The sequence below is a fragment of the Colossoma macropomum genome, unplaced genomic scaffold (genome assembly GCF_904425465.1).
Source record: "Colossoma macropomum unplaced genomic scaffold, Colossoma_macropomum, whole genome shotgun sequence".
NCBI lineage: Eukaryota > Metazoa > Chordata > Actinopteri > Characiformes > Serrasalmidae > Colossoma > Colossoma macropomum.
In genome coordinates, this window is record NW_023494790.1 from 22,935,744 (window position 1) to 22,963,592 (window position 27,849).

Genomic DNA, 27,849 nt, shown 5'->3' on the forward strand with positions numbered 1-27,849 from the left:
GCAATAAAATGAAATGAGATTTAATTAAGCTGTATTTGATTTACTAAAATTAAACACCACATGAGCCACAGTCAAGATAAACCACACTTCCAAAGGAATCCATTCTATCCATCATGGCTTCAGAAGAGATTAAAACAACAGAGGGGACAAAGCGAGCAAGAACAAGAGCCAGTAAGACAGCGAAAAGCAGAGCATGGGTTTGTGCAGTCCTGCGCCTGCAGACACACCTCTACTTGGCTGCAGGCTTTTCTACTCACTCCCCCATTCACACTCACTCACTCACTCCCTGAGTCCTGCGTTTCCGCACAGCTGCCCTCACCAGCACGCTGTAAACAGGAAACAGGTGTGGAAGTGGGTGTCCGCTCAGTGATAAATGCCAGTGTCAGTCAGGGGGAAGGGAGGGGGTGCGGTGAGTGAGTGAGAGAGAGGGGGACGGGGGAGGTGGGGAGGGAGAGAGAGAGAGAGAGAGAGAGAGAGAGAGAGAGAGAGAGAGAGAGAGAGAGAGAGAGAGAGAGAGAGAGAGAGAGAGAGAGAGAGAGAGAGAGAGAGAGAGAGAGAGAGAGAGAGAGAGAGAGAGAGCAAAGAAAAGGGCTGTTGGGACATAAAGCTGTCTGAACTGCCCTTGTGCACTTTTTTTTTCTTTACGATCCTTGTCCCGTTATACAGTGGGGGGATTTTGAGTCCCTTCGTCATTTCCTTTGCCCTCTCCTGTATTTGGATGCCCTCCTGCCCCCCTCCCCTGACTGGAGCTAGAACGGGAAAACGCCAGCGGCCGTCTCGCTGCTGCTGTGGGACGGTGCGCGCTCAGGTTTGAAGGGCATCATTCAGGTCACACCACCACTGAAAGGCCTACTTCTGCTCATCCTGCACTCTCTACACACCATGCACTTTTTCTCCATTTCTCTCTTTCTCTACATTTGTCCCTTTTCTCTCACTCCCTCCATAGCACAGACGTACCAAGATGTTTGGGCAGCTCTTTCACAGCAAAGCCAGGCTGTTTGTCGATTGTTTTGGGGGGTACAGCAGGTGGACCTGGTTGTGTCGTCTCACTGGAGATGGACAAAGTGGTGAAGGTGCTCAAGAGCAGAATCCCAAGGCCAACCCACAAAACTAGCTAAACAGAGGCAGAAAAAGAGGGAGAATCAGAGAAAGCTGATAAACATAAAATGTTGATACATACAAAACTGAACCTTTTCCTTTTCATAGCATTTATCTAATTTAGTCACTAAACACTAAATACTATGAGACACAGGCTCAATAAAGGCCACTGTATTCATTATTCATGTTTTATTTATATTCACAAATAGCATTTAGAACTGAGGTGAAATCTATTAAAACAGGTTTTGACCAGCTCGATATCCCCTGGCTCTGTGTGCATTCTTTCAGCACCGGTGGCATAAGACGCTTCAGGCCACTTGGCATGAAAAAGGGGCACTATCCTGGCAGGGGGGCATTACTCTCTCATGCCAACCCAAACATCTGCTGTGGCCATTATGGAGGGGGAAAAAAACAACAATTGCCAATTCTCTTTTGTGTATTCCCCAAATTAGGAGTACCACCCTTTTGGGCAGACTCTACTGGCTGGGCAAAGACACTGGGCAATCTTGGAGGCACAGAGAGTGGCCATCGGTCTGTGACGCCCATGGCATGGTGCTGTCACATCGGCACGACTGCCCTGAATAACGATGAAAGCCACATTGCTGCCTGTTTAGTGACCACACCTCCTGAGCAAAATGTGGGCAATGGACAAAATAGGAAGGATCATATTGGCAGAAATGTGACAGTTTATTTAACACACAATATGATGGACCTCAGTTTTATTTAATCAGTCTGTTTCTGTGGAGTTGAGTAATTAAAGCTAAAGATGGAGATCAGCCTCAGGCACTCAATAAGACAGACGCTGGCTACACTCTCACACAAACACAAAGTCAACAGCTGTGGGCACCTCTAAGCTAATGACAATATACATTAAAAAGAAGTCATTAAAAAAGTAGCTGGTATATGTGTATGTATGTGCACAAGCTCAAGTACACACGCAGCCGCTGTGTAAACGTATTTCTCACACTTGTGAACCCACTGTTTCCTCATTTCAATAGCAGAGATTATGCGGAGATATTAAAACATTCTCATTTCATATTCTGCTCCTGCTTCAATGAGCCCAATACAGCAAAATGCAAGCCATGTGAATTCACTGTAGGCTGAAAAACCCAACTGTCTTGCTCCATCAGTTCCTACAGAGCAGTGCAGGAGAGTGACGCTCTGATGCTTTTAGTTTCAATCAAAGCTGTACTGACTGATTACAGTTTAAATGGGGCTCTTAGACCGATCTGAAATCAACATACAATGTTAATCGTTCATAAGTATCTACAGAGAGACAAACGTGAACACTGATGTGCTTCTTTAGTACCTGAGCTATAAGCCCGTTCTTCATGATTTTCCTGTAGATGAGAGCAGGACAGATAAAACAGATCAGGCTGCCCATTGTGGCTCCTGTCAGACCCAGGATAGTCTCCACTGAAAAACACATACAGTTTTATTATGCCGCATGTTATAAAATGTAATAATGATATATATTATATATATTATACTGTGTACTGTGCAACACTCAGAGACTTCATTTTTTTTATTTCTAGTCAAAACAGCCATTGAGTACAAGTTCTTTATGTTTCAGGAAATATTTCTGAGGAGATTAGACATAAAATAATCTACTTGCATAATGTAGAGCAAAGTCAAAGGAAAATAAGGGGAAAAAACTGGAGTGTCCAGTTTTACTGTCTATCCTTCCACTGTGAGAAGACAACACTATCTAAAAGGAAGTGTAGCTGTCAAGAAGCTGTTACTCAGAAAAAAAAACAGACAAAAGAGGTGTAAATGTGCAAATCAAACAAAGAAGCTGCTGGTGTTCTCAAAACAATGGACTGGCCACCCCAGAGTCCAGACCTCAACATCACTAAATGTGTTTGGGATTACACGGATCATGAAAAGCACAACATGCAACCAACTTCTAAGACTGAACTTTGGAGGTGTTGAAAGATTATGTGAAAAACAGAAAGCATGTCTCTCTGTAATAAAGGCAAAAGCAGTCACACTAAATACTGAAACATTTAAAACTGTATTTAGTTGTTAAGTTCTGTGTAATTTTCTGTTAAATATATGCTTTCTACTTTCATCTTGATGCTACTTAATGGCCATTTTGACTGGAAAATAAATGAAGGGTAGTCTCTGACTTTTGCAGTGCTGTATTGTAAAATGAAACACTAGTATTGTTTAAACAACACTGAGTCCTATATGTGGAAAACATCTAATCTTTTGATTCGCTGTACCACACTTTCATTGCTCTCTCCACAAACCTCTTGCCATCTACTCCCCACGCTGCCCTCACACTGCCGGGCTGGGCACAGGGCCCGCTACGCATCTTTCATCCTAAGAGCAGCCATATTGTTTCACTCAAATTTATGCCCTGCAGTGTCTGTTTCCCTATGGCTGGATTTGTGGCCATGAGGACACTGGCGGCAGTAGAGCCATCATGGAGGACAGAGCTATGCCTCCCCTTTCAATCCCCTTTGTGTGTCTCACCCTCTCCCACACTATTAGCCTAATTGGGTCCACAGAGCCAAGCAGAATCCATGCCAAGAGTAGCCAATCTCCACAAAGTATGAATAAAACATAGACCATCTTCTGCCTAAAAATGCACGTCTTTATTATCCCGCTTTACTGATAATGAATGAATGCTGCAGAGAGGGAGGAGATGGTGTGACAGAGCATCTGATGGAGAGCTATTTTAAAGAATGGAATAAAGTGAAGCGTGACATCAGCATAAGTGACAGTGCCGTTAAGGTCAAACTGAGTAAACTGGAGGTAAAGGAATTTAAACAAGTAGCTAGGCACACAAACAAAGGCACATACATATTATTGTATGCACACACTAACCATTTGGGATTAAGATACCCCCTAACATAGTGCCGAAGACGATGCAGAGTGTAATGCTCTTGAAGCGAAGGGGTGGCATGTATCCACCAGCAGCAAACGTGCCATCCTTTTGCTGAAAAACACCAACAAGAGACAGGATAAACCACCAAAGCAGTAATTAATTTAAAAAATTTACATAATATTTGAACAAATATTTCTGGATCAGACATATGCAGTAAAACATTGATATGACGCATACAAGAGGATTCCGGATTTAGTATGAACGTTGATCTTCAGTGACCTGCTTAAAAGTAACAGTTTTATCAACTGAACAAAAACTTGTAGCCTGTGTCTATGTGGTGGCATCTCAGCTGATTCAGCACAGCAGCAGTAAGACTGAGAGCCAGTGTCTCAGTAGCTTTATGGAGGAGCTTTCTCCCTCTCATCATCAATCCCACGTTTTTATTTCCCTCCTGAATCTGTCTTCTATCTAGCGGCTGGCTAACGGCTTATATCACTGCCCCAAGCATGGCTAGCCACGTGCTGTCTGGAGTCTGAGAGTAGCCACACTAGACTTGGTAAGATCCACCAAGAAGGTAAGGATCAGAAGATATGATCATACACCAGCAGATAAAAAGACTGGCTCTGTCAGATACTTTCAGATATGCAGTAGGATTCACGACGAACAATCTTCAGTGACCTGCTTTTTGTTTTTTCCCAAAAGTTTTCTGGCACAAAGACAACTGTAAGGTGGTCAAGTGATAATAAAGTGCTGCAGCTAATGATTATTTCTCAAATTAATTAATCTATGGACTACGATTTAATGAACTGAACCATTATGTGCTCTATGGTTTCCTGTCACTATGTGCCTATCACAGTGTTGATCTCTTTCAAAGTTTTGTTGGTGTGACAGGCAATGGTGCAACAAAACAACAGGAGCCATGTTGCTTCTAACACTTTGTGTGTCTTAATACATGTAACAGAACATTACTGCATATTTTGTTTTTCCGTAAACAACTTGTTGATGTAGCAATTTGGCCCATAAACACCGTAATAGTTTTAGACATAATTACACGTGGTTAACCATTATGTTGATTTTGAAGAGCCGAGTTATGGGTGCTGTCTCACAAACGATGCTCAACTTATGGTTCCATCTGACCTGACATTTGAGAACAACAAATCCCATGAAACACGAGGATGTGGCCTATTTTTATAGGGTGAGAAAGAAAATCATACTTTGTAAATATTTAGAAAGTAAAGAATTTATATACAGTAAAAAATAGAAACACCATCGCCGTTACCACTGTGTTAGTGTATACTGGAGTCATACTCGTTTTATATTCTTGATATCTATATAATATGTTTTGTTTCCTCTGTTGAGAGTTGATGATGAGGCCCAGTCTCACCTGCTGCTCAAACAGCATGGTGTTGATAGCCTGTCTGCAGGGCAGGATCATCATGGGGAAGCCGACCGCCACAGACATCATGAAGCCCACTCGGATCATCTCTGTCACCAGGTTGGAGGGGAAATTCATCAACACGTTTCCAGCTATCGTGTCTGTAAAACTCACATAGCCAAAGAATCCCACCTGTAGTACAGGGAAAGAAGCAAAGGCAGAAATTGTAAATAAATAAATAAATAAATAGATAAATAAATGCCAGAAACAGCAAAGACTACCAAATTTCTTTTTTTATCTCTACATAAAAATTCCTGCATGGCTACTGACCGATATCTCCATGGTGGCCTTGGTAAGAAACTGCTAAATGTCCAACACAGCATCACAAGCTTCAGTTTGTCATGGCATTTCTGATGACCTTTCAACCTCTCCAGATGGCGCAATAAAATTGTGTTTATTTGACAAAACAATGGTGGAAAACTATGTAAGGGAACACGTTTTTTTCCCTAAGTCTTTTTGATCCCACTGGCCCCTACTCCCCCACAGTAAAGAGAAAAAGCAGCAGGACCCTCCCTCCACAAATTGGCCTTGATCTATCCACAGAGGCAAATAGAGGGATCCTCCAGGAACAACACCAGACAGAAGTCCTTGAGAGCGCCACAAAGCTCCCTTGCTACTCTGTACACAGCCCCCCTTTTTCCCTGCATTTGTTCAGGGAAAGAAAGCGAGAGGCTATAAAATATAAAAGGGGGAATGTGCACAAACTAACTGAAAAACACATGAAAGCACTATTAGCTCTCAAGGTAACATTTACACTCTGTCGTTTGGAAAAGAGAAAGGGACAAAGAACAATCCGACAGCATCTTAAATAGCATTCCGCTCACAGCTCTCCTGAAAACATTTATGAAGGACTAAAGGAAGGTGGCGTTTGCGACTGATGAAGTGGGTTGATGTTTATGGAGTGGGAGACAATGCCATTCAGATCCATCCAGTCATCCTCACTTTACCTATTTTCTCTGTTTACACTGAAAAGGCAGGAGGCTTCAGGGTATCAATGTGCACTATGGAGCTGACACACAGAGCCAGAGAAGACTAATCACCTGCAGGACTAGATGGAAATCACAGGACACAAGAGGTGAACACATGCTGGCACTCCTTCTCTCTCCTGCTACTCTGCTCTCTCCCTTAGTCAAGGGCCAAAAGTGACAGAGGGACCGTGCACATGTTCAGTTCAGCACCTAAAGTCAACCTTCTTTTCAAAGAAGGTGCACGATACACATATTATTTTTAATTTCGATTATTTTTTATAACAAAATAATCCCCTAATATCTCTCTCCCTAGAATTTAAAAGTCACTTGTGTGTGGGTGTGTATCATAACCGCTCCGCTCACCCTTTCTACGTCACTCTTATACGATGCACCCAGCTGCAAAGTTTTGATCACTGACAGTGGTTTGGTTTCTGCAAGAGTTCAAATAAGGACCCCTTAGAACAGACAGAGGGGCATGTATTCATGTCTGTGCACTGCTTCAAACATTCATTTTATTTGAAAGCATTCCAAACGAGAAATATGACTGAAATCACTCCTGGACCAACCTGTCAGCCTAATCATTCCAACCCTGTCCCATGACAATTCTCACACATCATTTTCACACATACCAGTGGTTCTCAAACGGATCGCTAGACAGTCCACATTTTTGTGTTGCAAGTTGCATCAGAGTAAAAACAAAGACCAGTTTGAAAAGTACTGTAAATACAAGGTATATACACAACAGAAATAAGTATGCCTTGCACATTCAAATGAACACAGAAGGCCTAAATTTTAAACCTTCAAAATGAAACAAAAGGAAAATAAATCAATCTTTCCCTCTCTCACTCACACACACATACACAGACACACACATACTTACAGTGATGTAGAAGGTGGTGACAACGTTGAGAGAAGAGGTAAAGATGGTGCTCATTCTCTTGACTGAGGGCTCATCCAGGCTGTCATATGTTGGCAGCACCTGCCTATAAAACAGAGGAGCTTTTATTCTGCACAAAACGCACACACATCCTCTCAAACACTTCAGAACTCCAGAGCTCTCTTACAATATGTCATTATGGGAGAAGGATCATTAATGACATGCATCGTATTTTACGCTTTAGAATTAATGTGATCACAAATCATCTTAATACTAGAAGTCATAAAAAATCTGGTTACATACATCCACTTCAAATAAAACAAACTCTACTTAGTGAACTGTGAGCTTAAGCACTAGAGGGAAAGGAAAACATGCAAGAAACGAAGTGAAGCAAGAAAGTGATAGAGAGGCTCATCATTTATTTCAGACGCACAAAAGGCAAAATGGAAAAATGGATAAAAGGAGGGAAGGGTAGAATGGGCAAATGATGAAGAGCTGGCTATCTCTGAGAACCAAAAAAAGTCACAAAAAGAACAAAAAATCCATATGTGTCATCAGGACAACCAATAAAACTGGAGGCCAATGAAACATTAAATGGGGAATTTACAATGGCTATATATTAGCGACAAGTGCTAGTCAGATTTTAGAACGTTATAAAGTTTCTTGGCAGCCTGGGCTTTTGTTTGGGCCTTCTTTCTCTCACCCACTCGCTGCTCTCTCTCAGACATAGTCTGAGCCCATTCTCGGTTTTATTGGAATATACAGCACTGTGTTATGTGCTTTTTAGCCAAAGCCTGGTCTGAAGCCAAAGGCCAGCCAATCTCATAGCTGGAGCCCACTAGCAATAAAAACCAGGGGAGGGAGGAGAAAAGAGGAGAGAGACTGGCTTCGGCTGAGTAGGACTGACAATCAATAGCTTTTACAGCCATGCTACAAGCACAGCATTCAGACTTTCACTATCTCTTATGAGACATGGAGAATGACCTAGTAAAACCTCCCTTTACAGAATTACAGGCTGTGGGCTGGGTCTGTGCATTTCAGCAATGATTTCATACACCAAAATGCCACTGAACTGAGAGCGTCTATATTATAAGAAATGGAAAAGTGTTGACACCGTAATTATTTTGTGATACTACTAAAATGATCATGACACCTGCTCTGAAAACTGTTACTTGAGGCTTTCCATAAGCTGTCATGACAATTTTATGACAGAAATAACACCATTATGGTGTTTACACATTACAGTGGTATTTACACATTAAACATCATTTCTGTGTGCCAAGCTAACACCTCATAGTACTAAAATCTGGACTTTACTGTGTATAATAAAAAATGACTTCCATTGAGTCAGTTAAGGTTTACTGACCTCGGTGTATCTAACTACTGTCTTGAGACTAAGGTAAGAATGGAAGGTACAGTAAGGATCCACTAAGGTAAGAATGGAAAAAAGGGAACTCATTTCACTTGAAAATGAGGTTTCGAATAAGCAGTATTTGATCTTTTATGTGGCACAAGGGGCATATTAGTGTAAGTAAAGCTAATTGGAAGTATATGTGAAGGTGCTGAAAGGGCTGTTTTGTGGTCAGATTAGGAGTCAAATGTCCTCACATGGCAGAGGCTCGCCGCTCCAATAATGATTTGGCTTAAGTGGCATCGTGTGACACACTTTCTGACCACTGTCCAAAGAGCCAGAGCCAAGCATCACTCATCACCATCTGAGTGAGCGTTAGAAGGTAACAGTCAGCCGCATTACTTCATCACTGTACTCATTAACACTGTAATCCACCACTTACACTTCCTCCACCCCAACACCCTCACTAATACACACAGTCCTCCAGCATCCAGAAACTCTGACACACCTTTCACACCCAAACACTCTCCACGCACCAGGCACACACATACCCTCATGTTGACAGAGGGAAGCTGGCTGTGAGAGAACATGCAGATGGAGAACTGGAGTGAGTGAGAGATGAATGGATGAATAAATGGCTCTTCCTTTCAAATAACAACATGGCTGACTGCAGTCTCAGATAAAGTCCCAGGGAACATGAAGTAAAATATTAAAAACGTTTGCATCATACCAAAATCAGTTAGTCAGTGTTAGTCTAAACATCCAGCAAAGTTTAAATAAAAAAGCAAAACAAAAACAAATTAGAAATAAAATAAAACATGGCTTAAAAATCACATATCAGATTTATATGAGAACTGTCAGGGTGTTGTCAGAAAGTTCTGATGAGCACCTGTGATTGACAGCCCTCAGTTCACTCCCACTGAAGCTGAACTAAGCAAACAGTGCGAGTGGAGGAAAATGAGTGAAACACGCTCTACACAGACAGATGGTGTTACACTAGTCTGCTGTGCTAAAACATTATCCAGCTTTTACATGGAGGTAGCGTCCTTATGCACTTTCATATTCAGCTATTCACTCCAGCACTGCCTGTCGGATGTGCATTTAGGGAATGCCGGAGTGGATAGCTGAATATACGAATAGATAAATGACAGGCAGATGGAGACTGACAGCTTGACAGCTCAGTTATGTTTGCTAGACTAGCTTTCGCTTAGTTGGTGGCTTTCACTCTGCAAGTTTTTCCTGACTCAAACAGAGAAACTGCAGAGGAACATAGTTTTGTTAAAGCTGTGTGAGTAGGACAACCCACACAGCCTTGTGATTGGTGAGGTTACTGCTTATGTACATGTGACACAAGATTAGAAATGAGGTTTACATGGAAAAAGAATTTTAGCAAAATACATCCACATTGGAAAGTTACTGACAGTACATACCTTGTACTTGCACATTTTGTTTCCACAATAGCAAGACTAAAATGCTTAGGAAAAAAAACACATATTTAGGTTCCCTGGGCCTTTAACATCTCCTTAACAAAATGTTCAAATTCAGATTTAAAAGAAGAAGAAAACACACACACACACAAAAGTTACAAAACAAGGAAAAAAGTTGTTGCTATAAAATGTAGAAGCTCGTGATAAAGATCCTAATGATGATTTTCATGGACCTCGATGACTTAAAATCCACAGTCACAAATCCCACATAAACTAAAAAACAGCTGTGTCTCACACTAATTATGAAGATTAGGTCAGGATCATGTGGCTGATGAACAGGTCATCACATCTATAAACTGCTGTAACCACCAATAATTGCCTAGTTTATGCATAACTATAAAAACAAAAGTAGATAAGGGTGCACAGATATGGAATTTTAACAACAACTGGTAATTAAGACTTACTGTTGCTGATATCAATAACCGACAATCTTTTTGCATTTCTTCATTTTTCACTAGTTATCCACTATCCATTTGCACAAAAAAATAGAATAGTAATTTAACAAGAATTATTGGCTGTAATTCCAATACTGAACTGATAAAAATAATTACATTTTCTCATTTACCGACCCAGCCTACAATTCTCATGATATCTTAAACAAAGCTCATAGAAGAAAATGAAGACGACTATAATGACTAGAGCTATGATGAACATCATTAACATTAACAGCTATGATTAACTATGGTGCATTATTACATCTGAAATTTTGCATTGCAATATCATAATGTCATGATGCATTGTTGCACCCCTTTTTACTGACAAATAATATATTGGCTATTGATAAATTGTACACCCCTAGTGGACAGATATTACAATTATACTTAACTACGTCATCATCCTGTTTTTTCTTGCTATTAATGAGCAAAGAGCAACAAAAACCTTTTCAAAAGTTCTGGTTCCTTTCTTTTACATGATCCACAAAAAGCAAAAGAACCTAGAACATCATTTGAGGTTTGTTAAAGTTGATGTGTCGAAGTATGTCATGAGAGAGCATTAGCAAAAATCATTTACCACAGTGAGAAAGTTAGTACCATTAGTGCCACACTATAATATCCCACAGACAGAGAGAGATCAAAAGGGAAGAATTTTGCAGGAGAAGTTTAGCACAGTCCCAGCTAGTAGATGGGGTCCATTTTCTCAGTGCAAACACTTGACACACCAGCAGCTTACAGCTGACTGTTTTATGTCATACCTTTAACAAATTCTGAGATAAGTCTTAGAAAAAAAAATTAAATACAAAAATACATAAACTAAATGACTGACATGGGCCATTCTGCACAATGAAAATGGAGCCCTATTACCTCTATTACTGTCTATCTGTCCCTCTGTTTGAGGCAACAACAACCTCACTACCTGACAGGGAGACAGGCAGAGGAAGATTGAGCAGGGGGGTAGGGGAGTACTTACGACTGACAGGCGAATGCCATGCCACAGATAGGGATGCAGCGAAAGACGCCGTCCCAGCGTACGTAAATGACCCTGCTGAGCCACAGGCCACTGAGGAGGCCGTGTTTGAAGGAGGAGAGCACCATCTGTGGTGGAGGGGAGAGCAGCAGGGTTACAGCACGTCCCAAAAAGACAGAAAGGCCGAGAGGGAGAGAGGGAGAAAGACCTTTGACCAGGCCATTGGGTTGGCCAATGGAAAGAAAGGAAACCCATAGTGACAAAGAGAAGCTAAAAGAAATGGCAGGCTAATGGAATACTGTTCCACACTACGGCCAGTGACCACTAAAACTGCATTTGCATTGCCCAGGTTGACAGTCGGATGGGCCTATACAGATAGGGGTCATCTACTGGCAATCAGCTCTACATTTGCCAAGACTGACAAAAAAGTCTTTAAATTAAGCCTTCTAACACACTCTGAGGACTTTCACTTACATACAACCTGATGACACAAAGATAAGAATAATAATATAATAAGGACATACTGAATCTCAGGAGCACGCAGGATATCAAGGAGGATAAAAAGATGAAATGAGTGAATGAAAAGTCAGAGGAGATAAAGGATTAACCCTTTGTGGCAAGTAACCACTTTCCCTTAAAAATTCAGAATATCTGCTGTCCACTGAACCACAATCACAAACCCTCTTAAGCAAGTCATAGGCCCTCACTGCGGTGGGAGGGTGTTAAAATGGTTCAAATATTTCACACACAAACATGCACACACGCCACACACAAAAACATGAAACTAACACATTCACACACACAGCTGATTTAGTGAAAATGAAGAGAGAAGAGGGGAGTTGAGGTAATGCAATGATCGGGTTGAGTCCGTGACGGTAGTGCGCTCCAGTCCAGGGCGTGGGCTACTTACGGGTGGCAGCAGAAGGTAGTGGCGATAATTGGCAGACACTGCACCACCCCCTTGATGCGCCAAAGGTGCACTCGCTCCACCCATGACCCACTGATAATGCCGTAACGCAGAGAAGACAACACTATCTAGAAGCAGCCAAGGCAGCGCCCGTCAGGGAAGCAGAGCGTGAGGGGAGTGGGGTGGTTCAGAAAGGAGGGCAAAGGGAAGACACATTTTGGTTAGAGGGTTAAAAGCCAGGCCGACAGAGGCCTGCAAGGGTTCAACGCCCCATGGAGCCGGCTCAGGTGCCTACACATTATTAAGCAACTACGAACACAGTTTGAATCTAGGCATTAAAACATAAGACACTAAAATCTGTCAAATTATTATGTGACTGTTACGCTGAGGACATAAAAATGTTATGACATTAACATTAAGTATCAAATACAACTCTGTAAAAACAGTGTAGCAGCGCTGTTATTGCAGTTGGCAGCACCGCCAGGGCACATTACAGCAGTTTTAAACCATTATCAAGGCTGAATTATGAGTCATTTATGCCAGGCCAGGCCATTACATTAAATGAAACAGATGCATTAGCTGTGACAGAGAAACATTCATTAGCTTGTGATGGATTTTGCTGAAAATTAGAGTAACTTGCACTAATACAAGCATAATGTTTTTCACTAGGGAGGTTTGAGTGGGAGTAAAAGGGGCATCATCATGTCCCTCAATGCATAAGGACCTAGCATTTGAGCTGAAGGTGATTTGTGTTTTGAAACACTCGGTTATAGAGAAAAGATCATTACATCACAAATATGTGCACCTCTAAATAATAATCTGGGTCAGGAAATTAAGGCTGTAGTGTAATTGTGATTTCTGGTCAAGTTCTGCTGCTGAAAGCAACATCTGTTTACTCTGTCTCGTTGAATACACTTCAGTTGAGGTAATAAAACAATGGAACAGCCCTTAAGATGGTATCGAGGACTCCCCAAGGAGACATGGCGAGGCCAATTGGATAAGGGCATGTTAAAAAAGTCGGTCTAAATGCAGCACAAAATACTTAACTAGCATTCTGCTTGATAACGACATGAACTGTATAACTCATGTTGTGATGTTTATTATTTGTTTTTTTGTGTTGTTTCATTGGTTTTCATAGCTTTGTTCACTGTATTTTGCTGTGCACACACAGATGTTCTGCTCATGCAGCCTGTGTGAACGTTGTAACCTGCTGACATGGTCACTGCAGTAAAAAGCAAGACATTCTAAGTGGCTTACGCCATGAACATGTAATGTGTGTTATACAGGCAGTACAAGATTGTACAGGCTGAAAACAATACTATGCATCAGTACATTGTGCATGGCAGCCATAATGTGAAGAGATCCTGTCAAAAATTAGCACCCTCACAAAGGCAAATACTCACATCTATGATTAAAACGTTCTATTCCTGCCAACAGCAGCCAATTGAAACTTATTTTAGGAAATATTGTACTTCAGCAAATATGTATGATGCTTAATCTCAAAACACACTGGACCACGGATGGAACCACTCAGAACAGAAAGAGAAGGAGTGTAAAGGTCAGACTGGATTGAAATACAAAAAAGTGACACATTGCAATTTAATAACCACAAAATATAGTTACACTAACATCATAACAATTTCCATTACAATCAGTGCTGTCTTTATCATTACCAACCTGTTAAATATATATACACACACATACACTTTTGTAATATTATATAGTAATATATTCTTTAAGTATTTCTTTAACTAAATGATCCTAAATTTCTTTCAAAAGAATTACAATAAGCAGATCAGTTCTTAACATTTTAATGCCATTTAATCTATGTAGCTATGGTAAAATCTAACTTTTCAGCTGTCTTGGTTATGGAAAAGGAGGCTTTTATAAAGCACATAACACAGCGGGCGACTCACCGTGAACATGAAGAGGGTGTAAAAAATCAGTGCCATGGCTGAAAATGACTGGATAGATGACATCATGTTCCTCTGCAGACTCAGAGGTAGCACAATGAACAGCGACACTGCAATCAGCAACACGACACGGAAACTGCCCGTTACCTGAGGGGGGGTGAGAGGAATCGTATACATCATACATTTCAAACAAAGAGATATCCCCTTACATTAGTACAGACTGTCAATCCACACCTGCAGTCAGGCCAGGAAAATAACAGCACATTTATGGGGGGAAAAAACTAAAGGTAATTCACTGTTATTTTCATCATCAGATACAACGTAAACTAATGGAACCTTCCTTTCACCTTAGTCTCCAAGCACTGCTTACCTTTAAACCTAATAGCTGAGCAAAGAAGTTGGACCCCAGGTCTGCAATGACGACATAGAAGGCAATACATGTTCCCAGCATTAAGCCTATCATACTAGAGAGAAAAAAAAGAGAGAATGGCAAAAATGTAACGGAAAATGGATATTAAATATTTAATTCAAAATAATATAATGCCCCTGTTGTGACAAAATGTTCGGCCCATTTGTCCTGAAATTTGAACACAGTGCAAATGGCAGCTAGCATTTTCATATTCTGTGAAACAAACAAAAAAAAACAAAACAAAAAAACACCCAAAGTTTTCTTCCAAAGGCAGCAATATCTCACCTTAATTCAACAAGAGCCTTCCCTGGTTTACCAAAAGCATGAAAAGCTGTGGGGAAAAAAAAGGAAAAAAAATACTCATTTCATAACTGTTGTATCATTACAGTCCAAGGAATAATAAAACAAAATAAATAAATAAGCAGTGTAATAGTCATGCTAGACAAAATCAATACAGTCACGTTGCCAACTGTCATTTTCAAAAGGTCACCACTGCATTTATCATTCTCACCCAGTCCGGCGTACGTCCTGCGCTTGGTGTTACTGGCTGTGTGGACCAGGAACATACAGGACTGGTGGGTCATCCAGGAGCAGAAGAAAAGCAGCAGAGTGCCTAATACTATACCACACTATATAAAAAAAAAAGAAATTAGACAAGCAGAGTAAATGACTGTTAATGCAAGTGAGCGATCAGATGCACACAGGTTATTCATTGTTCATATAAGCTCAAACCCAGTAGATCAGTAGTCTAATATTAATTACTGAAGCTAAGTTGGTATTAAAAAAAGAACTACCCTATAAAAGAAGCAAGGCAAAATTATGGCCACAAATGAAAGACCAAGCTCACAGGTCTTCCCACACCTAGCATGGTCCAGCTCTATAATAGGGTCTTCACTCACAAAGCCCACATTATGGCACAAGATCCTAAACATCCAGCAAACCCATACTTCACTCTTCTTTCATCTGGTCCAAGATATAGAGCACTATTATTAGGCCTGTTTCAGAAGAAGTTTCATTCCATCTTCCATAAATGCCCTTAACAATAAACTCCCACTATCATCACACATGACATCCCCTTTTAAATGTAGAAAGTCCTGTTCACTGTATGATACCAACTGTCTTCTAACTGTCTGGATATGGAATATGTGCAACTATATGTTTGTACTTTCTATGTTGTGCACAGTCAATAAATGTACCTTGTCTCTGTGCTGATCTGTGGAAAAGACGTTCTCATGGGGAACAATAACGGCAAATTCATTACAAATACTGATCTAGTCTAAATAACCTGTTGTAGGAGGGATATCAGAATAACCACCCAAGTATGAGACGTGGGTAAATAAGCATATGGCAGAGTCCGGCATATGGACCTGCACCGTAAGACTGTAGAAAGACCATTTTCCCACGTCTTGTCCGTTATGATGGATTGTTTACCTGTTTGAAGCAGAAGGGCATGGTCAGCACACTGACACCCACAATGCTGTTCACAACGTTCATGATTAAACCCCAGTTAGACGACGTCATTTTTGCTCTCAGTGGGTTACAACTTTTATATCCGAATGATGAAGGAGAAATGGTCAGCGTCTGCTATCTTTAACTTAAATACTGAATATAATATGGCCAGTCCGGTCCCTCTCTTTCAGCTTGGTCTCCACGGGTTAGTTCAGTGACGTGGCGCTCTGTGGACGCAGAAACACACACACACACACACACACACACACACACACAGTGGACACAGTGAGACACACTGACACACTGTGGAGGCATAAATTGAGGCTGTAATGAGTGGACATTCTGTAAAACTTCTCACATAACATAAATAGCTTGTAAACATTGCTATTTTGACCTAGTATGTTCAGGTTTTGTGTTTAAAAGTAAACGACTAAGTAAACCTTACCTGGCTTGCCACGACAGCTGATGCTACCGCCGAAGTTTGGGCCCGTAGCTCTTCCTCACTCTCACCTCCCTCATGTCCGAGGTCACCATCGGCAGCGCTGATGTTTTCAGTGTGTTCCGGAATTTTTCTCAGCTCAGACAGATCCGCGACAGAAGGAATAACTTATGAAAATTCACTCTTCCCTGTCAAACTCAGTTTCTCTGATGCGAAAGCAGGAAGTACACACGACAGGCTTCCGTTATGTGCTGCCCCCTGTGGACAGGAGGAGGAATAAAATGTGAATTCTGATGGGCTACACTGTCTACACTGACATTTCTCTGTATCTTCGTGTTTTTTGTGTATTTTTTAAATTAACTTATGACATTTAAGCGGTTTATTAATTTTCATCAATTTTCCAACCTCTCTCTACAGACTGTTTTATGCATGTTATAAAGCCGCTAACCGAGCTTTGTTCTGACTGGCTGCACTGTATTCTGCCTTATGCAAAAAGCAGTCTGTGCTAAAACACACTTAATAACACGCTAAACTGTTGTAGGTTGAACAGGCAGATATGTAGGTGTGTTGGTTTTTCTGACATCTCAGAAAGCTATGTTTTGAAACTTTAACAATGTTTACTTATTTCATCAAAGTATTTTATATAAAAAGTGAGAGGGTCTTTATTTATTTATTGATTTATTTATTTATTTGCTTGCTTGCTTTATTAGAATGAAAACCTGCAACCACAGTGGTTCTTTGCAGATAAGATTAGACACCCCAGCTTATGTGGAGGTTCTTTCAACTTTAACTTAAAGGTTCTTAAGGAACCAAAAGTGGTTCTCCTATGGCATTGCTTCCAAGAATGCCTTCTGGTTCCATTTGGTGCCTTTACTTTTAATATTGTACTTAACTACAAGGATGGGCTCACATGACCCTGCTGAAAAAAAACAGCATCAACTAGCATGCATTTTGTGCTGGTCTAAGCTGGTCTGGTCTAGTGCTGGTCTGGTTCTGGTTTAGCTGGTCACCCCAGCATGGACATGCTGGTTGACCAGCATACCAGCATCAAAGCACAACATATGCTGGTTTTGTTGATGATCAGCCTGATAACTTCCATTGCTGCTGACAAGCATACAAGCATGCAAGAAACAATGTATGCAGGTTTTGCTGGTGACCTGCCATGCTGGTCTGTGCTGGTTTTCCTAGCAGGGGAGTCTTACTCATGTTCTTAGGCAGTTTTTTTTTCGGCAAGCTCATTAGGATTTTGGACCTATAGATCTCTAGAAAGTGTTTTGGGACAAGTTCGGTAGGTAAAAAAGGGCTACAGATAAAAAAAAAAAATAATAAAACATAATTGAACTGAATTGCATTGAATCTACTTATTTACCTCTTGTTCTGTGCAAAGCAGCTGCAGAGTTCATGTTCATTTTCTTTACACAGTCAGTAGTACACTTGTCAGTCCTGTGACCTTGCATCTTATACGAATATGGTAGAATTTATAATTTGCAGAATGCATATTTTTTTATATACATTCTACTAATATATTATACATTTTACAATTGATCATGGTGTCTGTCAGTCATTGCTTAACTCTGCACAGATCAAACATGATGTTATTTTATTTGGAAAGAGATTTGAGCAGGAAAGGGAAGCAGGAATGAGGGATGTTGATCTGCAACAGGAGCTTTGTGGAATCCGGCCCACAGGCTTCTCTTGTGCTGTTAGTGGTTCGGCCGGAGGAGCGAGGTTGTGACCAGTGTGCACGAACCAGGCATTAACGAAGTCTCTGAGGACAGGATTTGAGACTGGCTGTTTTTAGGGGGCAGGTTTAGATGGGAGACAGGAAAAGTCTGGCTATTGTGTATCACTGGCCTCCTAACCAAACTGACAATTCAGCTTATTGGCTGGAGGGTCTTGTCACTCCACACCTAATCCCTGAAGATTGGAATTAGGTCCCTGCAGCAGAAGGGGAGACAGGGGGCAAGACTGTGGACCAGTGGGGCAGATTGCTGTGCAGATTCAAGGGGTACACTCTAGCTGGGATGAAATTAGACACAGGCACCCGATTGAACTGCTGACCTCCAGGGGAAACCCCTGGTCAGTGCGGGGTCACGCCAGCACAAAGCAGAGCGCTGAACTGTGAGAGGTCAAGCATGCGCGCGACTGAAAGGGAGTCTTTGTGAGCTAAGGCATGTACAAAATTTCCCATCAGCCACCAAACCTCACAGACTCCCCCAGGAACCTAAGGAAGGGGGATGAAACCTGCTGCAACCCCTGAGAGAGAGAGTGTGCGTGTGTGTGTGTGTGTATGTGTGTGTGTGTGTGTGTGTGTGTGTGACCTCAGAAAGGACACACACAAACTGCCTCAGTAATCACATTTAATTACACATCAACCAGGCCTGTGAAAGGGGGTTTTAATGCAGGACTTCTCAGCACACAAAAAGACTGACATGTCCAGCTAAACATTGCCTACCTTTGTCCTCCTCAAATCTATTAAAGCATTCTCTCGTAACCATCAGCAGTGCTAAAGGGCTTCAGATAACGGCTATTATGTTGATAATCATGAATAAAAGGAACAAAGGCTTTTTTTTTTTTAACAAGAGTGGTATGCCATTCAACCAAAGGTCAGTACCATTTATTATGGAGGCCTGAGAGAATGTTAGCACCAAATTCAATCAAAGGCACTATAATCTTAGTCAAGGGGTTCTGATCAGTCAAGGCCCAGAGATGAAACAACTGATTTATGAAAAAAAATGATGTTATATAAAACCATAGTAGAAACAACTGATTTATGACCGAATTATTGTTCACATAAACCAGACTGTTTACTCTCTGATTTTATCTAACAGGTTATGATGCATAATAGCAAAGTGTCGTACATTTATTGGTGCATCCCAGCATATTTTATCACATAAGTGCTCAATTTAATAACCTAAACTTTAGAATTTAAAGGGCCCATATTATAATAAACTGAATCTTCCTTATTTTTTAAACCAAAGAGATTGATATAGTGTTTGGCATTGTTTAAGTTTCAAAACATTCACTTTGCAGTACATGCAGTCCATATGAGCAAGCTTTCAGCTCAGTTTAAAACACTGCTAGATCTACTGCACTTCTGTTCTGTAATGGCACTTGAATTTTTTGTTCGATTTTTAATTTAATCTATTGTTCATAATCATGTTTTAATAATATTTTTCATTTCTATTCACCTACATCTTTTTAAATTTTATTTGAATTGTTTTTGTATTTTCTCATTTGTAAAGCACTTTGAATGATTGCAGTGTATGAAAGGTGTTATATAAGTAACTTGCCTTGCCTACAGAGACTAAGATTTTAAAAAGTCCCACTTTGAATTTGTCACTTTTGTGATGTCACTCAAATGAATACATTTATACTTATCCACCTATCAGTTCACGCAGTTTAGCCCCACCCATTCACACTGAAGTTGTAAGTAGTGTTTCAGCCTGAAGTTTTTTTAAATGAGGCATAATACAAAGTAGCCAATCAAGACAAAGATGATTTACATATATCAGTTCTAAAGTAACAGTAACAAAAACAGCTTGTTTAACCACATGAACTCAGCATGGCAGAAATAGCCCTGATTTTGCATCGGGTTAAATAGATCTGTTATGGTACATAAATCTACACAAATAAGTGGACCTCAGGGAAAAAAAATAAAACATGAGGAAAATGTAGTATATGGGGCCTTTAATGTTTAGGCCCTATGGGATTTTTCATGTGAGGTTTTCTTTGTGTGTGTTTCAAGTAGAGTTCCATAAACTATTCATGAACAGAACTAAGCCACAGAGTCATAGAGATATTATTCACCAAGGGTCAGACGGCTGACATGATTTTGTCTTCTTAAAGTCACACTCAGGCATAGCACATCTCCTTGGCATGTGTGACTGGACAGTAAAAGTGTCAGTGTGACATTTACACCATTTGGTACAACTCAATCCTCCACATCATTCATCCTGCTTTTAGACTGGCCAGCAAACCTTCCACAAATGATAGTTATTGTATAGGGAAAATTGTGCATTCAAGTGCAGTGTTTGACAGTTATAATTCTGGCCACTTAAGAGCACAAGGGTGGGGGTTAATTAAAATGGAACTTTGTTTTCTTTTCAGATTAGTTATTTGGTCCTTTTATCAGTTGTTTATCTGCAATTGCGCTAAGGGAAAGTGTGTGAGAAAGTGCAGATGAAATTTAATTTCAAAGAAAGCAGAAATGTCTCTCTTCATTAAAGAGCTCTCTACACAGACATGGCAGGCGTCTGTGCCTGACAGGCAGCTATTTTACAGGTCTGAAGGCCTCCCTCCTTCCTCCTCCCTCCTTCCTTCCTCCTGTGCTTTTCCATACCTTAAACACCTCCCCCCCATATCCTCCAACTATGAGGACTGTGAGTGCATCTCAATTAGGTCTTCATACTGATTTAGGCTAAAATAACCCCACTTAAACACCCATGAAGTAGTCAAAAAACTGACCATAAATTTTTGAAGAAAAAGACAAACTCATAAAAAAGGAGAGGTGACAAGAGTTGCGCTGATGGGTTGATCTATATAGCCTCTCCACCCCAGCTTGCTTACGGCTAGCTCTTCAAGCCCACCATATATCAGCCACTGGGGATGCAGAGCGGCGTCAATGGCTGGGCCTGTTACCTGCAGCAAGCGCAAAAAGAGCCCCTGTGTAGAGTCGCTCCTATTAAAATCTCTCCATGAAGCATGGTTGTGTGTGTGAATGCCAACATCCGACCAATTTTTTTATATACGGCCTTGGTGGGGGGCCTTCGTAAAGAAAGGAGGCATCTCATGACTGTGCAGTGGTGGTATGTGGAGGAGGTATTGGATTGCTTGGAAATAAGAGATCTTTGAGGACTTTATGGATGAAACTTTTTAGAAGCATAATGTTATGATAAAAATACTTTGATTTCAGCTCACTTTACCCATTTGTTTACCATGGAAGAACCCTCAACACCACTCATCACTAGAGCTATTTCTGCTGTTAGTTCGCTCTATTTGGCCTTGCTTCTTTCAAGAACTGCCTAAGTCATTTTTCAATCACCAAGAGATTATCATGTATGTAATCAAGTGCAGGAAGTGACCACCAGGTGAGGGAGGCCCAGAGTACAGGCAATTAATGTGAATGAACAGACACGCTGTCATGACCTTTACATAGCACAATTTAGCATCTCTTCATCATGAAGCGTGGCCTACAGCTGGTCAGGAGTGAGGGGAAATGCATGTAGACATCTCATGCCCCCTGTCCCTGTACTACAGATGAATTTCTTTTGGATGCTGTCTATAGCTGTGCTGCCCTGAGAGTGACCTGACTCCAGCCCCTGACTCTCCTTCATTCTGACTGAGAGGAACAGATGGAGCTCAGGAATACCCCACTCTCTTCTTTCCCTTTCACTCAATGTATCCCTCAACTACATTTGCATACCACACTCCTAAACTTTTATGGACTGCTAACTCCTGAGTTATGCTTTCTCCTTCGAAGGGTGGAGATAGATGGCTTTCTATGTACAATGAAGTAACAGTATGTATATGGCTTGGGGCTAATGCCAGACATAGGCTTAATTTACTCTGGGGACATTTTTGTCCCCACTACTTTTTGAATCTTTTATATGATAGCTTGCAGTGGAAACCTGTCCAAACATTTTCAAAAACGTCACTACAGACCACATGTAAAGATGTCTTCAGTCATACCTCATCATAATGATCTGGCAGCTATACATTGCACTGACAATGAATAAGAATACGATGTTGCTTTTAATTTTTGCCTTGCTAAAGGCCAACTAGCCTGAACACTGGCATTTTGATTTATCACTGCCATGGCTTAATACATTTAAGTGCATTTAGAAGTATGGTCTGTGCTTAACTCTATGAACCCTTCTACCAATATAGTTCAAACTGCAGACCTACAGTCAAAAAAAGCTATTAAAAAAACAACTAAGTATTAAGATCTTAGATATTTGCAAGGATTAATCCAAAGCATTAATAGAAATAGTAATAAGCTAAAATTATACACAATAGTCATTTATAGAGTACTTCCTGTTAGGAGGTGGCTGTCTCAAAGTCTAACCCCTAAATTTCAACTTGTGAAAAAAAAATTGCAATTTTTTCAATGTTCTTTTTCAAAGTGAACACCATATTTTCATATCACTCCTGAAACATAAATAGTATATGGAGCCTCATTTTAGCCACAGCCCTGCATTTTGGAGCAGGAAGTGAGGCTGCATCCCTGTCCCTCATGGCCACATGGTGAGAAGTTAGATCTCATTGTTTTGAAATCAATGTGTCCGCAAGTCTGAAAATCAGTCTGTAATCCTAAGAATTGTCACTACCAAAATGCATATTTCCTGCAATTAAGTAAACATTTTTGTGTTTCAATCAAAAACATTATGAGTTTTTGTTCAAAGCTGTGTTTGCTAGTCATGTACTATAGTATTTTTTTGAGTCATACTCAAAATTAGCTAAAATTGTCACTACCGAAACAATCACTATCAAAACATTTGGTAAAGTTTCTGAGGCATCATTATTGTATTGGTAATGACAAAACAAAATGTTAAATGATTTGTTTTAATAAACCATAATTAAGCTATAGGGCCATTGAAAGTCAAAGGATTTTAGCCTAAAGTCAAAATCAGGTAAAAGTCCAAAATGTGTTTTCAACTCTGACTTTAAACCAATTCAATAGAATGATCAAGTACTGATATTAGTGATCATTGCCTACTGTGGTGATGACCAAGTGAGCATGAGTGCGAAGTTCAGCAGCAGAACCTGCCTCCAAATCATGTTGACCTGATGCATGTTCCCTAAAAATGGTGGACAAACATGTTTATGAGCCATGGCAATAAACTCCTTTAAAATGCAATATTTCAAAACCATAATATTCAATTTGAAAGGCTTAATGTTGCAAACTACTCCTTCTGTTATTTATGACTGCTGACACAACTTCATCACTTTACTCAGCTAGCTTGCTAGTTAGCATACTAAAGGCTACACGGCTAACAATAACAAAACTATGGCTCTACACCAAAGTTCATAGCCAGACAAAGCAGGTGCTCACATATTTTATGTTCAAACTTCTCAAAGTAACATTTTGCATTGGAAAAATTTGCATGGTTATGCGATTAGTTCACTGAGGCTAACCTTGCCAAGGGTGATGCGTTCTGTTCTGCTCCTCACTGTCCCCTCCTCTCGTTTTGCTGCAATGGCCACTTGTGTAATGTAGGTGTGACGCACATCTAAGTGGTAAATCGAAGTGGGTGTGGACATGTTTATATAAGTATTGAAGTGGGTCCCAGGAAGTAAAATCACAGAGATTTTTGTCTCTACAAATTTTTTGTGTAATATATTATCACTTCTATTTTTCTGATAAAATGGTAGCATTATCAGAATCATGAAAAAGCTTGGATAAGTGGGTTTTGTAAAGATACTGATAGTTGCTAGATGTGCGCTGGGATTATTCTAGGTCTGGTGTACGGCCCACTGGCACATGATGACACAAACTTCTACTTACTTAATTACCAACAAACAAGACATGCTGGCAGGGCCACAGTCTCCTGCTCCCTGCACTAGCACTGTCCTCACTGGCACCAGCTCACACTTCTCACACTCCGCACTGCTCTTCTTCTTTCATCCATAAATCGTTTTCTCCTCTCCTTTGGTCCATTTTCTCTCTTTCGCAATGTAAACCTTGGCGCACACTCTCTTCCCTTTTCTGCATAGTTTACATATCTCTCACTGTAATCTCTGCCTGTCCCCCTTTCCCCATTCACAGCGAGCCAGCAGTAGAAGTGAGCAGGAATCAAAGACACATCAGGGATTTTATATTGGCCCGAATGGCCACACAGTGGTGACAGGTTAGAATCAACATTCATCCATTTTCTCGGCATCCTTTCGCAGCGCTCACAGTCACCCGCACATGCTCCCAGTACACTGGAATCTCAGACCCCCTCCTCGTGCTCCCTCATTCTCTCACTCTCACTTTTTATTGCTCTGTGTCCTCCTCCTCCCTCGTTCTGTCGTTCAGAAATGTGAGGAGATTGCTATAGGACAGCTGGCGGCTGGAGGGTTGGGGTTAGCCAAAGAAAAACACATTATGCTACACTAAACAGGAAATGTCTTTTTTTAAAATAGCAATAAATACAATTTAGACACGGTAATTATTTTTTTATGAACATGCTACTTTTGTACTTCCTGCAGAAAAACAGTATATATATTGTGTACTCACAAAACTAGCAATTCCCTATCAGATTTCGGATACTGTAGTGCAAAGGTTTGCAACCTTTAGCGTCAACTGAACCAATTCAACCTAAATTATTGGCCTTAACTACTGCTTGAGATTTTAAGTAGGGTAATGTTAAAGCAAACAAATTTTCTAAATGAACTAGTCCTACAGCCAGGTTACCATAGTTTCCAAAGGTCTCTTCATGTGTTGATTAGAAAGCTTTCAAATATTCCAAACATATCAGACACTTAAAGGGCCCATATCCTACATATTTCTTGTATTTTACTCTTTTCCCTCTACTTCCATCACTGGAAGGTCTACTTCCAACATTTGCGTATGTTTATGTAACAAACATGATCATGATTATTTTTACATTACCATTTTCTAATATTTCTTTATCCTTTAAAATTAAACAGGCACTTTTTGTTGCTGTGCTTTTAAGACTAATATAACACAAATGAGCTCTGTTCTGATTGGCTGTGATTTATTTAAAAAGCACTAAGAGCTGAAACGCTCTTTAGAGCTTAACTGTGAATGAGAGGAGCTAAATTGCTGTAGAATGAATAGGTTTATATACACTGATGAGCCAAAACATTATGACCACCTAACCTAACATTCTGTTGAGTGCTGGCAAAACAGCTCTGACCCACAGAGACATGGACTCATCAAGACCTCTTGAGATGCTCTTAAGGTACCCTGTGGTATCTGGCACCAAGGTGTTTGCAGCAGATCCTTTAAGTCCTGTAAATTGCAAGGTGGAGTTGCTGCGGATTGTTCCAGCACATCCTGCTTATGCTTGATTGGATTGGGATCTGGGGAATTTGGAGGCCAGGGTGCCACTGTTCATCATGTTTCTCAAACCATTCCTGAGCAATGTATGCAGTGTGGCAGGGCACATCATCCTACTGAAAGAGGCCACTACCATCACGGGATACCACTGCCATGAAGGTGTGTATCTGGTCCGTAATGGTCTATAACAACATTTAGGTTGGTAGAACATGTCAAATTGCTGTCCATATGACTGGCTAGAGCCAGAGATTCCCAGCAGCACATTGCCCAAAGCATCACACTTCCCTCACCGCCTTGTCTTCGTCCCACAGTGTACCTGCCTGGCAACATGATATTAAAGAAAATGGCACTCATTGGACCAAACAACTTTCCCCAATTGCTCCAAGGTTCAGTTCTGACACATGCATGCCCATTGTATGCATTTTTGACAGTGGACAGTGGTTAGCAGGGTCGATCTGTCTACTCTGCAATTGTGTAACAGTAGCCATTTTGTAGGTTTGGACAAGACTGGAGGGCTAACCTTCATTGCCCTTGCGCGTTGATGAACCATGGGCACCCAACACCCTGTCACTGGTTGGCCCTCCTTGGACCACTGTCTGGAGGTACTCACCATTGCTGACTGAGAGCACTCCAATAGCCTAGCCTTGCCCAGCCATAAAGATTTGGCCTTTGTCAGATTTGCTCAGGTCTTCACGCCTGCCCATCTCTACTTCAACCAGCATGCCGACTACAAGAATCAACTGTTCTACTGATTGGAACTAAACTTGTTGACTGGTATACCAGCTGAAAATCTTCTTATGGCATTAGTTTTGTGATTATCGTTATACTGGTATGTACATAAATGCAGATAATGTGATGTACAAACAGTGCAAAACATGCTGATTCCCTCACCTCTTGTGTGGTGAGTTCCAGTCTGAGATAAGTTAGTCAAGTTTGTTGTCAAAGGAGCAGACATCAGATTGTAATGAGTTAATTAGTTAAACCCCTCAAATAGCCAGGGCCTACCAGCAGGCCCAACAGTTTTATTACACACTTTTATAGCCTAAGAATAGCTCAACCAGTTTGCATTGAAGTAACTGTGGTAACTGCATAATAAGCCTTAGTATGTAAAAAGCCTGGGATTTTAAGGGGTTAATGAGGGGAAGGAAGTAGAGAGTGGAAGGAAAAGTCACTCTCTTAGTCTGTAAGCTATTAGCCTAGCATGGAGACTAGCTGACTTTCCGTGTGCACTGCGTATGGCGCTCCTGGCTTAGCCAGCTGCTTCAGGCGATGCCACAGTCTCGGCCTACAAGCTGAGAGGCTTTGCAACTTCATATTTACTAAATTCCAGCAGCATCTCATGACGGTCATAGCTTGAGTGTAAAGGACACACAAATGAGACAAATGACCTTCGGATGTAAAACAACATTTAGCATAATTTTTGCCAGGCTCAGAGAAGCCACTGTGGGCTTTACATACACTCGCCTTTATCTCGTTAGGGTTGGAAAGCAATATTGACATCTGCCTATATATTGTTAATTTCTTTTTTACTATTTCACCCAATAAAAACATTTTACATTAACCAGTTGAATATGGTTCTTTTCACAAGTGAAAGAACATCCAGAATAATAAGCCACTGTTAATTGATTACAGAAATACACCAAAACATGATATACCCCGAAACCGTCGGTAATCTTAATTGTAACATGATATATATTTTTGCCCATACCGCCCACTACTATTTTGAGGTGGTGTATATTTTTTAACTTGTACAAAATATTTCACATTTAATATAATTGGACAGTGACATTTTCATCCATCTTACAGACTTCCTGCAATGCCACCACAAACCCCTAGGCATTTGCAAACCCCTGGTTGGGAAACCCTGATGTAAAGTACTGTATGAGTCTATATGTGGTATCTGTATTTGCTTGCGTGTAATGAATGGCCGTAGCACTGTGCACGAGTGAGTGCCCTGCATACAGACAGCAGCCATCCACATGAAAGCTTGCACTTGTCTTCCCAATCTGTGCTTTATTCTTCCACTGGCCTGATCAAGGGCAGTCTTTGTGGGCTCCCTCAGCCCTCCCTGGACCCACTTTCTCCTTAGTGTCTTCTCCCTCGCTTTCTTCTCCTCTGTCTGAAATTTAGCTCTGTAATGCTTTCTCTTTTTTCAGGGTGGCATGAGTGAGGAGAGTGAACGGCAGTGTGTGATGTGTGTTGGTTGTTGTGGGAGACAGCCTGGTGGATGGAGCAGGGTCAGGGTAAGGAGCTTTGGGCAGGAGTGTGGCAG

General features: G+C 40.9%; 1 protein-coding gene across 5 annotated transcripts in view; it reads right to left on the bottom strand.

Moving 5' to 3' along the window:
* Positions 1 to 16,816, bottom strand: part of slc38a10 (solute carrier family 38 member 10) — a 28,673-nt gene extending 11,857 nt beyond the window's left edge. For 2 of the 5 annotated variants that reach the window (XM_036572601.1, XM_036572599.1), the window contains exons 1-12: positions 16,577 to 16,816; positions 16,114 to 16,358; positions 15,194 to 15,311; positions 14,968 to 15,013; positions 14,644 to 14,737; positions 14,277 to 14,420; positions 12,364 to 12,488; positions 7,215 to 7,317; positions 5,316 to 5,498; positions 3,931 to 4,042; positions 2,408 to 2,514; positions 958 to 1,114 (exon numbers count right to left, since the gene is read on the bottom strand). In XM_036572601.1, coding sequence (XP_036428494.1) covers positions 958 to 1,114; positions 2,408 to 2,514; positions 3,931 to 4,042; positions 5,316 to 5,498; positions 7,215 to 7,317; positions 12,364 to 12,488; positions 14,277 to 14,420; positions 14,644 to 14,737; positions 14,968 to 15,013; positions 15,194 to 15,311; positions 16,114 to 16,203 — 1,279 coding nt within the window. In that variant the 5' untranslated portion in view covers positions 16,204 to 16,358; positions 16,577 to 16,816. Of the gene's footprint in view, positions 1 to 957; positions 1,115 to 2,407; positions 2,515 to 3,930; positions 4,043 to 5,315; positions 5,499 to 7,214; positions 7,318 to 11,456; positions 11,582 to 12,363; positions 12,489 to 13,763; positions 14,171 to 14,276; positions 14,421 to 14,643; positions 14,738 to 14,967; positions 15,014 to 15,193; positions 15,312 to 16,113; positions 16,359 to 16,576 lie in introns of those variants that run through there. The other 3 variants (XM_036572600.1, XM_036572602.1, XM_036572603.1) reach the window with 3 other exon arrangements.
* Positions 16,817 to 27,849: the final 11,033 nt, after the last annotated feature.